At 43.9% G+C, this 21074-nt stretch overlaps 1 protein-coding gene across 1 annotated transcript in view; it reads right to left on the minus strand.

The window, feature by feature from the left end:
* Positions 1 to 21074, minus strand: part of ARHGEF28 (Rho guanine nucleotide exchange factor 28) — a 1107856-nt gene that overhangs the window by 596152 nt on the left and 490630 nt on the right. Inside the window, exon 5 of the mRNA XM_078675262.1 lies at positions 2632 to 2815. Within this exon, the coding sequence (XP_078531388.1) occupies positions 2632 to 2815 (184 nt within the window). The remainder of the gene's footprint in view (positions 1 to 2631; positions 2816 to 21074) is intronic.

Genomic DNA, 21074 nt, shown 5'->3' on the forward strand with positions numbered 1-21074 from the left:
CAGAGCTTGAACTGCCTATAAATAGAATAACGACTGTCCCTAATTTGTTGCCGAGACCCAGTCATGCTGGGTCTCGGCAACAAACAATTTAAACATGGTAATTCTAATCTCAGCATACATTACTTTACAAATTAGTTGAATATGTTCAACATGTGCCCAGATAGTGGTCCCATTGAAGACTGTATTAGGTGGTCTGGTTTGTCAATGGGAAGCATCTGATTTCTTTTTATTGAAATGCTGCTGGAGTAAATCTTTAAGTGTGCCTTTACTTTTATTTCTGGCAACCACCATGGTTGGTCTGTGGCACGGGCCCCTCTTAAACTGCTAGACAGCATGTCTGGATCAGTTTCAAGCCTTGTCAGCCCAGGGGAGGTAGTCCTGAAGGGCTCAAAACAGTGGGTGCTCAGACCAAGCAGCGTTCCAACAGGAGGAAGGACACACACACTAAAAGTGTTTGTGGTGAACATTCAAATCCGTGCCTGGATGTCCCCCTCTCAGCATGCTAATTAGCAGGGCCCAATCCAGTTCCTCCCCAGTGGTTGCCACCTTCAGCTCCAGGGCTCAGGGCAACGTCTTAACTGCACCAGTCTCAATGTTTGTCCATTTAGGCCCACTTTGCTAGTCGTTTTAGACCAAGCAATCCACAGAGACTGCTCCACCTGTGTTAGGGGCCCAGGACTCACCAGCAAATATGTTCTTTCATGCGGGGTTGGCTCACCACGGGTCCCCCGCAGCACCACCAGTCCAAAACACAGGATTACCGAACTGTTATATTTTTGTGAAAAGTTCTCGCTGAACAAAACGCCAGAGTATTGTGGTGCATTTCCGCCTGTTAGAGCGGAGCACCATCGACTGCCATTTTGGTTAGCAGTCTGGTCATCCTCATTAGGAGGAGAGCTGACTTCAGTATTTGCAATGCAGGCGCAAGTAACTTGGGGAATTGTATGTTCATTTGTTGTCACCCGCACTTTAAAATTACTAATGCTAAACTAACTCACTATTCACACATCCAAGAACGGTACAAATGGAACTCCCACTCACCGACTGTCTTCTGGCGGGAGCCTTGCTCCCTGCAGCACTCCTCCGGCGGTCGCTTTGGGGCCGCGGGCGGGGTTCCTCTCCTCCTGGGCTCTCCTAGATGCAGCAGGGCTCCCTCGCATCACGGGAGCCCTGCAAACCGGAATGGAACTCCCACTCACCGACTGTCTTCTGGCGGGAGCCTTGCTCCCTGCAGCACTCCTCCGGCGGTCGCTTTGGGGCCGCGGGCGGGGTTCCTCTCCTCCTGGGCTCTCCTAGATGCAGCAGGGCTCCCTCGCATCACGGGAGCCCTGCAAACCGGCCGCCATGCTTCTTTCTTCCCCCCGGGCTGCGGGGGCGGGCACTTCCGGCCGGCCAACCACTTCCGGGTCGCTGCGGGCAGCGCAGCGGCCCTTCTCCTTAGGTAGGCAGGCGGGGGCTGATTTTTACGGGCAAATGCTGGGTGTAACCACAAACGGTCCAGATGTCGGGTGGGCGAGGGGGGGCGGGAACGGCAAGGCACGCCCATGGACTTCCAGTGTGACACGGACAGCGGGAGGGGGTGGGAACAGGCAAAAGGACAGGTGGAAGGGGGGGGCAGGAAGGCTAGAAAAACAAAGCAATGACCTGTACTTCGTAAAAAATAAAAAACGAAACTCCGCCCACCGCTGCATTACTACACAGAGGGAACGCCCAGGGAAAAAATCGCGGGAACGCCCCCGAATCTGGTCCGGCCTTGACGGACAGATCTCTGTTCCAATGGCTAGCCTCCATTTATGGAGCTAGCCAATGAAACAGAGGGCGTATTCCAAGAGTCCCTTACTGAAGACTACAGATTTCTCTGGAGGCGGAGCTAAGAGCTCCGCCCTCCAGCGAAACCTAAAAATGTTTGTTGAGGACTAGGCGGTGCTTCATGGCAGCCGCAGCCCGTGCAGGTTAAAGCAGTGGGGCCGGGTGGGGGGATGTTGGTGGACGATCACAAGTGAACTTTAAATAAATAATTAATGTTCTCTCGTCATTGTCCGTCGAAATACCTCCACACCGGGCCCCACCACTCTTACTTGCACGGGCCGTGGTTGCTTCATGGGACCACTACTGCCTCTTAAACTTGAAAAAAAGTAAACACTTTTCTTACAATGTAGTTGTTTCCTTTGAGAAATCTGGGCTGTATTAAAAAATGTTTTACTTTATTTACAGGAGATCACAGACATGGTGGTCTGCTGCCTGGTGCAGGCCACCATCCCTGTGATGGCCACCAATCGAAGTGAGTCGCAATTTGTGACTTACCTCATTAATATTTTCAAAACCAATCTGTTAGTACATAGATCAGTTGGTAAAATTCTATACTGGTCGCAAAAATACTGGTTGGGAATTAACATTTGTTTTTTTGCAACCAGTAGTTAATACATCGGGTGCCATGTTTCCTAACTTGTTTGATGCCAGTGATTCTGTATTTACTTGAAAGCCTGGGGAAGCGGAGATCAGTTTTTGTATTAAAATTATTTTAGGTATATAGTAAATTGCTATTCTACCAGGGTGGTTTTCTGAAATAAATAAAAACACAGACACATATGTTACACAAATCACTAAAGCTCATATTAAGGAAACACTTACTTTTCGAAGATTTCAACAAGTTTTGTGTGCCCATTCTGTGCAGCTAATTCCAAAGGTGTTTGTCCATCATCATTTGGCAATGTTAGTGCAAGGGGTCCTCCAGGCAAAGATGCAAGGAATTTGGAAAGCTTCACAAGTCCCCATCTCATTGAGAGCTGAAGAAGAGGTTCTTTATGAATTGTCTCTAAAAAACATAAAAACAATATTCTGCTAAAACAGTGAAATATAACAACAGCTTTCAGTAAAACCTCCTAGTATATACTGTATGCGTAAAATAAATGCTTACATTTGAGGGAAAGAAAACGTAATAATCAGTCTCCCGTTAACAATAAGTTATATTTCCATTTACTCCCCCCCCACACTCTTAAAACGTCATTTTAAAAAGGTTAAACTGTTCTCTGAGATGCATTTAAGGACACCTGTTTTTGTAAAAAACCTTCTCCAGAACGTTGTTTCCTCAATTCTTTTTCAATTAATAACATTGCTAAAATGTCAAATCCATCTTGGTGACTGCTGTTCATGGCAGGCAAACTATTCCAAAATCATATAGAGGATTTGTTAGACCTTGTCCCCCCTTCTTTCTACTCTTACTTTTCTTTCTTTCTCTTTTCATCACTTGTCATATATCATGTCCGGTTCCCCCTCTTCCATCATTGTGATTTTGCTTTCACTATCCCTGGCCTCTACTTTTGGCTAACCCCTCCTACCTTTACCCCTGCCTAGCATATCTGCTGCCTGGCTTTACCCTAGTACCACTATCCCTACTATATAGTATAGCGAATATCCTCTTAACACTTCTCCTATCCTACCAAATCTACCTCTGCCCATGACAGTACCTCATCATCTGTCTATTTCCTAATAGTCTTACACCTACCAAAACTAAATTAAAAGTAAGAAAACTTTATTATTTCAGCTTTACTTATACATTAAGTCAGGTTTGCTACACAAAATGTAAAAGCTCAAGCTCGTGGATGGTCATTGGCCCAGCCCACGGCTAACACCTAAAGTGACGCGCTGCGGACTTGATAAAATACATTTTGTTCTTTGCAAAATCGTAAGGTTATAAACTTGTCTAACAAAATTGATCTGGGAACAGAAATTTAAAGAGAGGGGGAAAGGAAGTGCAGCCCTTAACCACTCGAAAATACATTTAATAATTCCATAATGTATATGCAAAATAGCAATTAAAGACTGGGCACGCCCTAGATAATATGTTTAATTACTTTCCATAATTATAAAAATAACATTACTGTACAATATGTGAAAAATCGCGATTTTAAGACTAACGTCTAGCACATCCCTAGTAATACTTCATGATTCTTTCCTTAGACCATAAATAAGTAGGACTTACATCAGCCTCGTGGATGGTTGTTAATCCACCATGGCTAACACCTCAAGTAATGCTCAGCAGACTTAGGGCCCCCTTAGGATGGCGGGCGGATTGCCCCCGCCGGGCCGGCGGTGGTCACCACCGGGCCGGCGGGGGCAATCCGCCCGCCATCCATGCACAAATGACCCCCTGCCATATTAGAATGGCTGGGGGGTCCGCGGCCAACGGAAAGACCGTCCGCCGCATTTCTGTCTCGGTCGACTTGCGACCGGGGCGAAAAAGGCTGCAATATGGTGGCGGTGTCTTTCAGACACCGCCAGCCATATTACCAATGTGCTTTTAGAAAAGGCATGCGGAGTCTGCTAGGGTGGTCCGTTGCGGGCACCCAGAGACTCCGGGGGTGGGGTTGCACTTGGGGTGTACCTATGGTACCCACCTGCAGTTCCATGTACAACATGGCAGGCACCGCGCTGTGCCTGCCATGTTGTGCATGGAAGTGCACAGCATGCCTCCCTCATATTGTGGTGGGCGGTGTTGAGTGCACTGTCCGCCACAATGTTAGGGATGCAGGATGCGCCCGCCACTGTGGCGGGTGCATCCTAATGGCGGGCACGGGACCCCCGCCCTTATGGTGGGCGGTCCCTCTGTACGACGGGATGACGGGTGGACAAAGTCCGCCCGCCATCCTAATGTGCCCCTTAGTATTCTTCATTTCCAATTATGCTGTTAAAAACAAAGGACTAGTCACCTACCAACAACCTTTTTTAGCTTCCCTACCTGTACCACAATCAGGGTTGGATTGGGATTAAAAATTGGCCCGAGCACGCTAAAAAAAAGTGGTCCACATTTGCATTTTGCACACATTAATGGGCCGGCCCAGCGAGAGAAAGGGAGGGATGTATGACGTTACAACGCAGGCTATTACAACGCCTGCCTTTACAATGCGGTTTTTACATCGCATACCATTACAACGCATAGCGCTTTTGGGTGCTGGATAGTGAATAGTTTAATTTACTATTCCAACTCCAGTCCCCGTGGACACTAGGGAAGGTGTTGGATAGTAAATTAAACTTATTCCCTATCCTAGAGCGCCCCCCAGCGCAATGCGTTGTAATAGTTTGCGTTGTAAGTGATGTTTACCAAAGGGAGTGACACCTCTGCCTGTTTCTAAATGAGAGGTAATGGACCCCATCTGCCTGCAGAAAGGCCATTCAGGCACCCACTGCGCTGCTGGCCACATTGAACATCGCAGAAATCACCCTAATCGTCCCCCAGTCTGCTCAAAAAAGCAGCCCACAGCTGGAACTGGACACCGGCCCCTCGGGCATTGCCCGAGAGCCCGTGTTACCAATCCGACACTGACCTCAATACTTATACATTCTTACACTCCAATACCTCTACCCCCTACTAATTACTGCGCAACTACACCCTTCCATATTTCCTAGTACATCTATCCCTGTGTATACCTTAGTGCTGATGCCCCACATATACATTAATATCTCTAACCCTGCCTCTCTAGTGCCTCTTTGATTACTCTGTTTATTCCTTGGAAGATCAACTCCCTACACTTTTTCTTGTGCTATTGTCCTCTCCCGCTTGTCCCTTTTTCCTGGTGTTATGTTTTTAGTTGAATGTGTTCCCATTTTTCAAAGGAAAGGGTTTTCCTTATTTTAGCAATCCCCAAGAAATGTTACCAGAATTTCAAGCGTACGCTCTTCCTGTAGGATTTTCTCCAAAATGAGGTTCAGCAAGTTTACATTTATAACTGTCAAGAGGGTTAGCAACACTGCACACAGTCCCACTTCATAATACAGGTTACTCTGAACAAGGAGGACACGCCCAGTCTAGACCAGAGCCTGATAGGTGCTGGTTTTCCAGTTCAGAAATGAATGACTACTATATTGGAATTCCTTCCAAACTCTTATAGTAAGGTCTTCACTAAATTCCGATCAGGTCACAGCTCCTTTTTGAGAAAAGATCAGAATTATTAGATGGGGAGTAATTACTGCACACCCCTAAATTTACCCCAGGTACATTTTGACAGTTGCAAACTGCTTCAATTTACTGGTTGAAAATGAACAGGGAATACTAATACAGTCAGAATTTGGTGCTGACAACACTGAATTCTACTTTATTCCCCTTTTTTCTGACAGAACACTTGGAACAGTTGTATTTACTACAGCTAGTAAATACGCCAACTAGAAGTACCTTTATTTACAAATGGCAGCACGTATCTCACCCCATCAAAGCCACTAGTAATCTAAATCTAGTTACTATGCAACTTGGAAGCCCTGGCTCTGAAGCTAAAATTTAGTCTACACATTACAAAGCTGATGAAAAGTCATTACTCTTAACTGTTTGGTAGGTAACACAGAACATGTGGTGTGTTGTTACTTGAAGCATTGCTTATCAACTGGGAAATTCTATGTTAGAACTGTGATGTAGAACTGGGAATGAACTGGTCACTTGATGAAGTCTGTGCAGAGAAGCTGAATGTACAACTACGAGCTGCAGACAATAAACTGGTACATACACTTAATTGCCTACGTGTATGTCTACTCAACGTAACAGATTGATGGAACATCATGCTAAGGTTAACACATATTGTGATGAAAAACGAGGAGCCAAACCTGCCATTGTTGACATTGGTGACTGGGTTCAGATTAAAAAACATGGTAAAGTAAAAAAAAGGTGAAAGTCAATTTCTTGAGCCAGAGGAAGTGGTGGAAGTGCTCAATAATGCTATAAGAGACAGGAGTGGGAAAGTGTGGAACATGCATAGTGTTGCTTTAACTTCCAAATTATTTGGAAGTGATGTCTCACAGTCCAACACTCCTGGTAATTTTCATTGGTTGGATGATGACCTTGCTTGTAGTAGTGAATGTATGGATGGAGTTAATGCGGAAGCTCCTCGTGAAGAAGTGGTGGAGAGTTCTGTGAATGCGGATGGTGTAACTTCTCAGTCTGGTGGTGATGTGAGTCAGTCTGAGATTAGTCTGAGTATAGCTATACCTGAGGATATGACTCCCTTTCAGAATCATGATGAGTGTATTTCAGAAAGAACTAGAAGACTACCTAAATGGTTAGCAGATTATGTACTTGAAGGAGTCAATGCTCGGAAACCACAATAGGCATGTAATGGAATATAAGTGTGTTCTTTGTTTTATACTTATCTCTTCATTCTTTTAGTTATTTAATATTTCCTTAAGTATTGTTATTTTTATTATAAGAATGGGGATGTGTTGTTTTGTTACTTGAAGCATTGCTTAGCAACTGGGGAATTCAATATTTGAACTGTGATGTAGAACTGGGAATGTACTGGTCAGTTGATGAAGTCTGTGCAGAGAAGCTGGTTGTACAATCACGAGTTCCAGACAATAAACAGGTACATACACTTAATTGCCTACGTGTATTTGTACTCACCAACATGTCACTCGAGAAACCCAAAACAGACACTGTCTCAACTGACTTGTGAGACCGCAAACATGAGTAGGACATACGAATGCATTTCTGTTGGGGCAACCCACACTGCCCATGTCCCTCATCGTGGCCATAATTGGTGAGGTTGCAAGGCCCTCATAATTCAGGATAAAGCAGTAGACCCATCTCTTGAAGGATAATCTTGTCTTTGGTCAAGAGAAGCTGCCCCCACCGAAACTCCTGGTCTCCATAGCGTCCTTACCCCTTCCCACTTGTCTGACATGAGTAGTACCCAGTGCGGCACGCTCTTCTTCTCCGGCTGTACACTGCTCACTTCCACCAAGCTAGGCTTGTGCTTTCTAAACTCCACCACAGGCATTTGTACACAGTAGACAATCAGAATGTGGCTAGGCATTAAAGGCACGGTATTAACTTGTGCGCAGACATGAGAAACACATGTTTTTCTAATGTGTTACAAGAGTCCTCATTGTTTGACATATTTTAATTCCAATGAGTTTCAGCCATTTTTGTGTCCCCTTCTCTTCTTTTGTTACTGGTATGATACTCCTTTTGTTGTGTCATGTGCACATTTCTATCTGCACATATTTTACTTTGTGAATCACTCTGAAGCCTTTAGGGGCCATGATAGGGCTAGGCATAAGTGCATCAGAAAAACAATGTATCTATGAGTAATACATATAAAAATAATCAAATAGGTCTCGTGGAACTAGAAAAATATGTCAATAGTGATAGATAAGCTGCATTCTTCCTTCCTCAAGGAAAACAGCCGAGTGCGAAGACCCATTGGCAGAAATAGTGTGGACAGAGAAAACGCACTCCACGGAGCTGAAACATGAAGCCAGAAAGGAGCGACCGCTCATAGGGAGTGAACATGATGTGTTCAGTGTTCTATAAACTTTGTCCGCTGGTGTGGGACTACATCAACATATTCTGCTAAAAAAATGCAATATGGGCAAATACAGCCAAAATATGTTTTCGACTTCAGCATAAGCACTAACTGTACACTCTTTTGTTTGCTCGCCTTTAAATACGTTTGACCCCAATTTGTTTCCATAAATGGGCGGCTGCCAAACTGATTCGGATGTGCATTATTTTAAATATATCATAATCCAATCTTCGAGATACCGAGAAGCCTCGGAGGCCTAACTGCAAGCATCAAAGCTACATTTTATTTATCACCGTTTCAAGGAAACCTTTGTTTTTACTTCAGGAATATGAAGAAAGGTTACACAGCTGTGTTTGTGAAAACATTTCCATAGGTTCTATTTTGACAGATTGCATTCACCACAGTAATGTTTGGCAAACAGCTATTAAGAGCTTGAGGAAAGAAAAACATCCTGAAAGTCTTGGAATGCATGGTGGATTAGAAATCTCTGCTTGTCCAGTACAAGGATTGAAGCAGATTCATGAAAACAACTCAGGTTCTTTTATAATCGAGTTTAGCAAGTGTCAGAAGTTGGACAAATTGTGCTCACATTTTTTTAATTCGTTTGCTAAACTTATCTGCGAGTTGCTCGAAAAAAACATACCATTGATGATTGATTAATACATTGGGATTTATTAGATGCCATTATGAGACCTTATTTACCATAACATGTCACTAGTGGCAAACCGGCCTGCCCTTGGCCATGACCTTTGTCGTGCACTGATACTGTTTTTGGCCACTATGCCACTTTGAAGGTGATGCTTTTAGCCGTTAACGAGTCAGTCATATATAAGGGATAAAGAATAAGAGAGATGGATGATTCTCCTATTGCTCACACACAGCATAATTAAGCTGGCTGCCTGTACAGGCAGGAATCACCTACACTACTGTCTGTATCACAGGCAAAGCATTAGATATGGATAGTCCAAAGTACCTGGTAAACAGCACTCTTTACCTGGAGGAAGCTTAAGATGGAAGTCCTCGCTCCGCCTCAACTCTCCCAAGTACATGAAAAGATCCACCATAAAGCTCCCTTTCTAGGCAAGCAATTTACACCTTCCTCCCGACAAATATGCACATGGCTCTCTCTGTTTTCATTGTTGAAGATGAGGCTAAGAATCACATAAAGGCTGTTTACTGATGCAAAGTTCCTGTTAGCCTACATGGATGCAGGCCCGGCTCCAGGAATTTTTATTTGGGTGGGCCAATGGTGTATTTGGGTGGGCCACTGAGTTAGTCGCGTCCGGCATGACTTGCGGGGGGACGGAGAGGGGGTAGGGGGTTCACGCGGGGGGGTAATTTAATAATATCTTTTTTTTAAATGTAGCTTACCAGGTGCCACGGCTTCTCAGCTCCTGCCCAGGATGCAAGCAGCCAGGCTCCCTCCCCAATGGTGCATAATTCCAGTGGCCCTGGTTATATCAATACACCCCAGCAGGCAGCAGTTAATGACTGTGCTGTCTGAACAAATAACTGTGGCGTAAACATGTTCAGTTTCGCTGGTTTTGATTGAAAGGGCTTTATTTTTTTTTCCAAGGAAGGAGTACATGATCAAACATTTGGTCTCTCAGAAAAACCATAACACTTTCTGTGGTGGCCTCCTTTGACTGAGGTAACTTAAAAGTTACACTGCGGTGGCCCTAGGGCCCAGGAACCTCGCTGCCAAGGGCATCTGCTGACAAAGCCTATACATTAAATGCCACATCTCAAAGAGATAGGTATGGTGGGGTTGGTTTCTGGTTAAATCCTGAGTTTGAGATGGGAGGTTGGTAGAGCAGTCAGCAGGGGCGGCTGGTGACATTTGAAAGTGGTGAGCCGTAAACTAATTTGCATATTGCACCGCAGTGAGCGAGCGCAGCGAGCGAGCCCGAACCACCTTGCATCCATCCATACATCATTCATGCATCCACCCACCCACCCATCCTTCATCCATACATCATTCATTCATGCATCCACCCATCCATCCATCATGCATCCACCCATCATGCATGCATCCATGCATCCATCCATACATCATTCATGCATCCACCCATCCATCCACCCACCCATCCTGCATCCATATATCATTCATTCATGCATCCATCCATCCATCCACCCACCCATTCAACCTGCATCCATCATTCATGCATCCATCCACCCATCAAAGAAAAACCAAAGGTGATGATGGACGGAGCGTTGACAATACAAACACTCACCCCCAGTCAACTGATCTGGGTTTAATCCATCACCGTTCTTTAGTTCACTCCGCCACCCCAGTTCAGACATGGCCATATGCAAATCAGTCTGACCCTGTGCCTCATGGGAACAGTCCAGCCCGAACTGCCAAGCCATGTCTTCCCTGGAACGGAATCAAGCTTCCCAGGACCGGTTTCTGGCATTACAGCCGTCTTCAGCCGGGCTTGCTTGACTCCAGTGGCAAAGTGAGCAAGGGACTCACGTCTGAGCATACCCTGCCACTTAGGGCGAACAAAGAAAAACCAAAGGTGATGATGGACGGAGAGTTGACAATACAAACACTCACCCCCAGTCAACTGATCTGGGTTTAATCCATCACCGTTCTTTAGCTCACCCCGCCACCCCAGTTCAGACATGGCCCACCCATCCTGCATCCATACATCATTCATTCATGCATCCATCCATCCACCCACCCATCCAACCTGCATCCATCATTAATGCATCCATCCACCCATCATGCATGCATCCATGCATCCATCCATGCATCATTCATGCATCCACCCATCCATCCACCCACCCATTCTGCATCCATACATCATTCATTCATGCATCCACCCATCCATCCATCCACCCACGCATCCAACCTGCATCCATCATTCATGCATCCATCCACCCATCATGCATGCATCCATGCATCCATCCATACATCATTCATGCATCCACCCATCCATCCACCCACCTATCCTGCACTCCTGGGCCCCAATGGAATTTTATTTTCTGCACTAATTATAGCTGAGGCCCTAATTAGCCCCCTACCTCCTTTGCCTCTTTCACAACTTACCGACCATGGCTATCACTCCAATCTTGAAACAGGTTATCCATCACTTTTTTGGTTTTACGTAAGGAAGACCCGGCCCAAGGGCATTGGGAAACTTTAAATAAGCACCATTTACATTACACAAATACAAGTTCATAAAATTTATTATATATATTTTTTTATTTTAGGCACTGGACTATTAAGTAATTTGAGTTGAGCTGACAGGAGGACCTGAACTAGGTTCCAAAGTAGGAAGCTCTTGCCATTAGGACACAACTCCTCCCTTTTAGAAATAATGAGCTCCAATGTGCTGTCCCCACCTTTTCGCAGTGAAGGAGCTCTCATCTCTCTGTGAAACGCCCTTCGCAAAGCTTGACTGGTCACCTTTCTTTTGCTTTTTGCTATATTTGGGTATTAAACCAGCATTAATTAGGTAAAATCAATGCCCAGATAGTTTTTACCAAATGTAAAAATGACAAAGTAGGTGCATGACAAAATGTTCTGCATAACCCCACATAATTTTCCTTTTCTTGCCACATAATTTAGTCAACCCTGACACATGATTTGGTCCTCCCCCACGGCATGATTCCAGTGACCCTGGCTTTAATAGGCCTCTCATGACACTGGACCCTATGCAACTGGTTAAGCAACACACATAAAAGCAGCCGAGGAGCTAATATATTCTTTATGTGATACCATAGTGCTTTTTACCACAGGCATGGAACGTGTAGCTCTATAAATCCACTAGTTACTATTTCCCACTGTGAAAACCAGGATTCAAATCGGCGACTGTCTGGTCAGTCACAGAAATCTGCAGTGATTGCTTTAGATAACTGAGGTTTATAACGTAAGAGAGTATATTTTTGCAAAATTCGTTTCATTTGCTTTGTTTTTTCATTTACTGTGTGTGCGCTTTTTTTAAAATATGCAATTATATGAAGATGAAAAAATTACATAGTTATTAGCATGTTGTGTTTACCCTTGAGCCCCGTCTCCCTACTCACTGACAGCGCCCCAGGAAAAACTCAGGATTACAGGTGCAAACTTTTTATGCTGTTTAACTTCTGCATATAAAAGAAGACAGCCTGTGAACTCACCAGATACACGTCGACGCTTGCAGGCGATCTTCATTCACAATTCCTTCCTTGCAGACGCAGTTGTGCCCCCCTGGGAATGCAATCACGGACCCCCAGGGAGGTGTGCACCACCGTTTGAAGACCTGTGCCCTAAGGCCAGGGCCGGAGCTCCCACCACATGCTGTGCCTGCTGGGTTTGGCCCATTGTCATTCTATATGTGACAATGGGCCGCGATAATCTGTGCTTGGCTGCACGGAGGCTGCAGCAGACTCTTGACTTTGAATCAGGAGAGCGAGCCCGAACACTTGATGGGGGAGGAACGGCTCACATCAGGCCTCAGGCCAAGGCTCCTGTTTGGGTGGGCCGGGGTCATGTTTGGGTGGGCCCGGCCCACCCGGCCCACCCTCTAGAACCGGGCCTGCATGGATGTATGAAGCTTATGGCATACACTAGGTGGATCTGCATTATTGATTAGACTATTTATAATCCATCATGGGGGGAGGTGTGTGTGTGTGTGTGTGTGTGTGTGTGTGTGTTAGTTGTTTACCATGAAATACTCTCCCACCCGGCCAACCACTCTTACCTGCATGGGCCGCGGCTGCACAGCCCTCATGCAGCAGGGGAATGAGAATGAGTGGGCGGCAGTGAAAATTTTTCCCTACACCACAATAATATTTTGCAGGTGGAACAGATTTGACTTTTGTTATGAAGCCCTGCCTCTGTAAGAGATGCTATGGTTTTCACAGAATTTATGAGGTCTCTGACAAATTACTACCCAATTTTTCATATATGTGTAAACAGCAAAATAGCACAAACTGGTGAAATATTTTGCTTCCACGTTCTGTAAAAAGAAAAAATAAATCCTCCCTGCCCTGTCCTATAAATGATCTGGTGTTGTGTTAGAGGGAAGGCCAGTGTGGCCTGCAGTATAGGTCCAGAGAACAAGCTTGAAATCTGCTGCCAGTACCCGTCATCAAGAATGGCCATCAAAGCACATTTGCGACCACTCTGACACTCCTTTAGTATTCCATGGCGAATGAGTGATTGATCAGTGATGAATGAAAGGTTTTGCAACTAAAGTAGGTCTGTAATGTAAGTGAACAATTAATAGTATTCAGAATGCTGTTTATCCCTTCTGTTGTACAGATGTGGGTGTTTGACTGTTCTGTAGCTGCAGATGGTGTTTGATGATTGCAGATTTGGCTGACAGGACTACTGGTCAGAACTAAAAGAAAAACACGGTCGCCATAGAGCATGACCAAGGCTAGAGGGTGTGTGCTTGAGACAGTAGGGGATAAGCCATTTGTTTCCAGAGACACAGTCGCTCAAGATTGAAGTGAAATCCAGTCGCAAGACTAATAAGTAGGTATCAGTGGGGTAAGGGTAACTGTCCAGAAACTGGGTTGATATGGGGCGTGAGTGTCCATTTCGTGGACCATTGGGGTGTTGTGAGGGGAGAAATTAAATGGGACAGAAAGCAGTGCCGCTGAAGGCAGTACCTGGTCTGCTCCTGATCTGAAGAGCAGTTATGTTAAAAGCATTTATGGAGCACGTGCCTACCATAGGTTCCGTGGTGCTAAACTAGAACGTGAGCAGAGAAGGATCTATACTTTGATGGAGTAGCTATATCTTTATAAATCAAGTAAAAAGGCAGAGATTGTTCGAACACGTAACTCCGCTGGCAAAGAATTCCAGAGTTCAGCCAAGCACACGAAGAAGCCTCAGGCTCCAAGCCTGCTAATGTTGAATTGGGAATAATTACTCACTTAGCTGTGGCAGAGAGAATGGTTTTTGTGGCTTATATCTTTTAAGCTCAGTTGCATCTGAGTGGTTGACGTCGGCTCCAGCACAGAGAATGGAAGTGTTGGATTTCAGTACAGGAAGGACATAGGTCTCAAAGTATTCACGATATGAGATTGATTTCTTGCTGGAATTGATTTCTGCCATGTTCAATTGATGTGAATAATGAAGAGGAAAATTCAAAAGGGTGTATGTAAAGCTGCATTCTAGTACTGATCAATAAGGTGATTATCTTGGTTGTAACCTACTTTAGATGACAGAAGAAGTAAGTAACGCTTTGACTTTGAGAACGTAAATTAATTTACCTCTTTGCAGCAACAATTACTTATGTGCTAGTTATATGCAAATGTGCCGTTAACATGTGTTGTTATATTTTACTAATGTTATGTGATTTTGGTTTATACCTCATAAAGATTCATCATTATTGCACATTTACATTTAAATGTAACTCCATGATGCATGGACCAATGGTGCATAATGCATGGATTCATTGGGTTACTCCATGATGGACACTGCACTTTTTAGCTGAACTATTCTAGTAAACTAGCCTCGTTCTCAAGTTGACACATCGAAGATAGGGTTTTAGAAAGTAGTGGTCATCTTTTGCTATCAATACGTGTATCTTTACAAGGGCAAGGTCTTCTCACATTCTACCCACAAGACGATCCTTGCACCTGCTCATTAGAGCCTAGCTGTAGGTCCCAATTGTTTCAGATGCTCTTGCTGTTAAATCCTCAGGTGTTGGAGCAAGCCAGCTTGTTGCTTTTGCATAATTGCACAAAAATGTCCCGAAATTAAGCAAAATACAAAACCAGCATTTAGCACTATATTTGAGTGAAAAATTTCTTCTTGTGTCCTATTTGCATGTGAGGACACATTTTGCAGTAACAAATAATGCACAAAAGCACAAGTTCCATGAACAAAAGTTGCTTCCATTCAGCACATTCCCGTTGTTCCTGTGTTCCAGCGCTTTTGGCATACATTTGGGAAATTTGCAAGATGACGCCATGTAACAGAAATTTCGCTCAGACCTATTATTGCCCTTCCTACTTAGCAATTTTAACTCCCTGCTAATAGTTTTGACTGTTTCCGGGTCTTTAGAAAGCAGTTTATGTGTTATAGTTTGTGGCTGCCTAGCATGAAGTTGATCAGATGACAGGCTCTGCCTATCAACTGTGCAGTGGCCAATGAAGGGGATGTTCTTCTATGGTCAGATGGATGTCTTAGTTCAGTATGAATAAAAAGGCTTCCCATTGGTTTGGGATAGAACATCAAATATATTTCGTTATTTCAGTACGGGAAAGGTGATTGAGCAAGCAGGGTTCTTTCTGTTCATTATCGTCGCCTTATCAATATTAAATTACATCTTTTGGCGTATTTATTTTTTACTCATGTGTAAATATGGGTGCTGATGGTGTTCTTCATGAATTAAAAAAATGTAAAAAGGTGTCTGGACATGCTGTTGAAATAGACCATTTTTTTAACCTTTTTGGCAACAGAAATAATTACAGCAATCGAAATGGCAGAATTGTTTTATTTTAATGATGTATCCTGTCTTGGAAAACTATTGGTCCGTGATGGCTATAAACTTGGCATTCTTGGAAAACCTGCTCCAAACCCCCCCTGTCACTCCTTAATAACTCCCTTAGACTAGGCTCCGTTAAAGACTCTTTTAAGTTAGCTGAAGTTGTCCCCATTCTTAAGAAACCCAACGCTGACCCTTCCCTTATGAGCATCTTTCGGCCCATCTCGTTGCTCCCTTATCTTAGTAAGGTACTTGAGTCCCATGTCACCAACTTCCTTAGCTCCTTCATCGAACACTCTCAGTTCCTCGACCCCCAACAGGCTGGCTTTAGACCAGATCATTCTACTGAGTTAGTTATTCTCTCAGTTATGGATGTACTTAGAAGGGGAGCGGACCACAATGTCGGCCAGGCCTTTGTGCTCCTGGATTTATCGGCTGCCTTCGACACGGTCGACCACAACATCTTGATTGACCGTGTCGACGACGCCGGCATCCAGGGGCCGGTCCTTAGGTGGATTTCCTCCTTCCTTAGTAACCGCCATCAGGCCGTCCGCCTCTCCAACTTCTCCGCAGAGAAAGTTAAGTTGACATGTGGCATCCCCCAGGGATCCTCCCTCTCCCTCCTTCTTTTTAATCTGTACCTGACCCCTCTTATTCGGTCCCTGCGCGGAAGCAAGGTCACTGCTTTCAACTACGCAGACGACATCAAGCTGGTGTTCGATATCGACCCATCTGACCACTCAATCAACAATTTCCAGTCCACCATGTGCCTCATCAGTGACTGGATGGCGACCAATCATTTAAAACTCAATCCCGACAAGACTGAGTTGGTCTTGATCGTAGGTCCGTCTAACCCGTGTAACTCCAACTTCTGGCCCCCTCGGCTAGGCACTCCTCCCTGCCCTGCTGATTCGGCAAAGAGCCTAGGGGTCATAATCTGCAAAGATCTATCCATGAAGTCCCAGATTAGCGCAGTAGTATCATCCTGCTTCTTCCACTTTCTCAGAATTCGAAAGATCTCCAGATTTTTAACCATGGAAGCCTTAACCCTGGCTCTTCTGGCCCTAGTCATCTAACGCATTGACTATGCCAACTCACTATACGTTGGCATCCCCGCCTATCAGCTCCGTCGTCTGCAGCTAGTACAGAACCAGGCTGCTAGACTCATTTCTCACCAACCTAGACATCATCATGTCCGCCCCCTTCTTAAAAGCCTTCATTGGCTCCCGGTAGCCAAACGCTGTGACTTCAAACTAGGCTGTATCATCTCCAAAGCACTGGCCGGTCTTGGTCCAGCCCTTACTTCCTCCTTGCTCCACCGCTATCTTCCCTCTCGTAATCTTCGCTCCTCCCACCTGGCCCTTCTCACAACTCCTACCTTTATCCGCAAGAAGCACGGTGGTCTCAGATTCTCTTTCCTTGCCCCCTCTTGTTGGAACTCACTTCCCTTGGAACTGAGATTAACCACATCCTACCCTCACTTTAGATCCCGCCTGAAAACTCTCTTGTTTCGCCAGGCCTACCAGTAACACATCGCCCTCCCATTACTTTTTACTGCTGGTTCTGCTACCTCCCGTTCACTGCGCCATGAAACCGTCTGGTGTAAGTGCGCTCTAAAAGTAATTTTAACATAACATAACAATCAAGCGTGGACACACGTACATCGGTCAACTTTCTTTTAAGGCACCAGAATATCTCAAAATCCACCTCATGTCTTCTCAAGGGAGTGAGTGATGTGTATACTTTTAGTCCTACTGTGTCTCATCTTGTGCTTTGCTTGGTATAGTAATTTGCAATACTGTTTTGTTTTTAACCGTTTTCACCTGCTTTGTTTTAATGTATATTTCTATTTATCTTCTCAATTGACATGTTAGTGCTTGTCTAATTGATTGTATTTTTTGCTTTAGCTCTTGATAGGTTGTCTAATGTGCTCTTTAGACCGCAGGAAGAACACCCACATGTGAGCAAAAACTAACCATTCCTTAAACAGGGCGAATCCACATGAAATGAGGCAAATATTTATCATATTTAGTCTTCTGTAGGTATGGCAAGTTTAATGCAGATCCATCAGGGGGCAGCATTGAAATGGGGTCAATAATAATATCATGTACTAATAACACTGGCGCTGTGCAATGAATTTGCATGATATTTGGCAGACTGTTTAGTCCAGTGCAGGAATCTTAGGTTTCATGCTGATGCTAGAAGGAGGGCAAATATGAATAGGGAGGGGTAAAAAAAAATCAGTGATTTGCTAATAACTATAGCATAGTTTTACAAATCTGCACAACGCTTGTAATAGACTTAACATGTTTAGCATACTTTTAATGTTTTGAGTTTCATACAAACTCACTAGCGTAGGGATTCACTTAAAGGGGTGGTCAAAAAACAGCAGTTCCCATTTTAACTCCCATAAGAATCTCCATTACTGAAAGAAGCCCTGGAGGGAATTATAAGAATCATGGAATAAAAGTAGAACTTTATTTAGAGAAGTGCTGCTGGTTGGTCTGAGGCGTTCAGTACTTTTCAAGAAATTAGCATCATAATAATGTGTCATTGGACTTGAAAGGGTTAAAAGACAGAAATGGCTGGAACGTTAGTCTGCATGCATTCTTCAAAACCAGGTTTGCAGACTTTCTGAGGAGCTACATTTAACTTTAGTATGGTATGTGAACTCATTAAATGAGATCCACAAATAAAATACCCATTCGGATCCCTCAGGTGAGGACCCTTGGAAGACGAGAAGACCTTAGACCCCAGTTCTTGACATTCATGGTCTGCCAGTGGTATGGATGACCCTATCCAGTATCCAACATGCCACCGACAATTTTAGTGCCTTAGAAGACAGTGCCTCCCGGAACGAGTCCAAAAAGAGGAAAACCCCAAAGAGAAAAAACCTTGAAAGATGACTGCTATGCTCCAGTAAGACAAGAGGAACGAATCCAGTGGGCAAATGTAAAGTGCAGGAACACAAATGGAGAAATAGGCAAGAGGCAGGAACCTACATCTCAAGCAAGAACCACACACAAGAGTGAGGAATCACACCACCAGGAGCAAGATCCACAAACAGGAGTGAGGAAATAAACCAACAGGAGCGAAAGAACACACCAACAGGAGTGACAAAGTGTTGGGATGCAAGGACGAAGAGAAACCCAATATTTTTAATACCCCCAGGAGGTAAGTGCCTCGTGAATTGGGAGCCACCATCTTGGATTGGCAAGAAGTTAGGATCACAAGGGGAATGGCCGCCATCTTCCTTTGGGCAGATACACTTCGAAGAATCCTCCCCAGGAATTCGGGAAAAGGATTAAGGCGGCTTACATCGTGGCCCCAATCGTGCCAGAGACTACACTGGCAGTCCAGCCACCACGAGGAACTGCTCTCGGGTGTGCACAGTAACCTGTCTGTCTCATTGCACTACAGGTAATTGTCTATCTGTACGGGGCAGGGCGCGAGAGAGGCTGTTGGCTGGGGCTAACATACCCAGCCATGCTAAACGCCAGGCCCTACAGCCAACCCGTGTTACGCATGTTTAAAAGTTGTGTACATCAAGGTGGGAAATCTGTGGTTCGATAGCTAATTATTAGTAAATGAATATGTGTTAACAAGAAAAGTTTAGAGAGTGTCCCCAGATTTCCAAATGTAGATCTTGTTTTTGATGCTATTGGATCTTGGGTAGAAAATGTTAGGCAGAGAAATACAAAATGTAAGGAAGTTATATAGTCACTTTTTAATGTTTGTAAGGGAGTGTGGGGCAAGCTGATTTCTCCTCTTATAGATATTAACACCAAGCAATGTGTCCCTGTTGCATGCTATAGTAGTGGAGTATGGGTTCATGGAGATTGTCGAGCTTTGCAAGAAGAGGAAAACCGCTTTTGCAGGCGTCTCCTCCCACTTCCCCAATCAACTTGCCCCCACTACTTTTGTCATGAGGAACTGACTTTGCCTTTTCTTGAGGACTTGACTTAGATGGGACTCCTTTTGTTTTGGCTTTCAATATGGAACAACCCTCCGGCTTCATTTAGTAATAACATAATTAATGATTGTGTTTGGTGTGAACGGGTCTTGAATATTCCCTAACTTGAAAAAGGTAAGCAGAACTTCACCGCTCTGGGCAAATCTTCTTTATTTGACAATCCTTTGTCAATATGTACAAATGCTAAAAACTTTGTGAAACAATCATTCATAGAAAGAGGTTGGGCTGCAAGGGAAAGTTTAGAACTGAGCAAACCATTAGTCAAGAATTGTATCCCCTAAAATCGAATCCAGGCTTAGAACCCTATTTGTATTATGTGTCCAATAATTGGGAAAGTGGCTTATTGCTAAGATTTTGAACTGACATTCTTTGTCATATCCTATGCTTCCTGCTGGGATATTTAAGTAAGGGAGAAAGTGTGCCTGTGATAATATTCCCCATCAATCTTTACTGCACTTTGTGTTATTTTATAAGTTGTATAAATTCTTTAGAATTCAATATTAATGACCTCTTTTTAAGGTTCACAATTTTAAGCACTGCAGAGTTGCTCTCCGTTTTTTACTATTGCTACCTAGTACTGATGTATTTTTATTTATTAGTGTTCATCATTCCTGTGCATTTTTTGTGCTTTATGTCAATATGTATTTTGTATGCTAGCTATCTTTTATGATTGTCTTTGAAATTCGAGTAAAGAAATGAAATGCAATGCAATACACACTCCTGTACCCTCCTTCCTCTGGAACTGTACCCCCTGTTGATGGATTCGCATGAAACTTCACATACTAATAGTAAAGTAAACAAGTTAAAGTTCTGCCAAATTTCATACTGGTCCATGTTACAGCACCAAGGATATTACCGATCAAATGTCATGCTGATTTGTTAACGAGTGGCAAAAGTAATTGCCAATGGGCACTTTTTTACCCCCCCACATCTCCATTTAACTTTGCCCCTACTTGACGGATATACATAAAGCTTAAAATATCAAGAGTAAGCTGAACCTGATAAGGGCCTGATAAATTGTGTGCAGATCGGGGATAAGGCAAAAAAGTTATCACCATATGAAAGATTTTGTATCACTGCCCCCTTTAAAATTGCTTCCCTATGACTAATCTGCAAAAAACTTTACACAACAAGTGAAAAAAAAGCAAGCTAAAGATTTGACTAGTTTTTTGCCAATTCATGAGACAGTACCATAGTTCTTAGTACATTATCACTTTTTGGACCCCCTCTTAAATGTACCCTCCTCGTGATGAAGCAACACAAATTTGAATACACTAATTGTGAGCTGAACATGCTAAATGTCTGCGAATTTTTGTCAAGATTTGTCAAATAGTACTATATTGCTTACTACATATATATATATATATATATATGTATATA

Source organism: Lissotriton helveticus, chromosome 2_1, assembly GCF_964261635.1.
Source record: "Lissotriton helveticus chromosome 2_1, aLisHel1.1, whole genome shotgun sequence".
Lineage (NCBI taxonomy): Eukaryota > Metazoa > Chordata > Amphibia > Caudata > Salamandridae > Lissotriton > Lissotriton helveticus.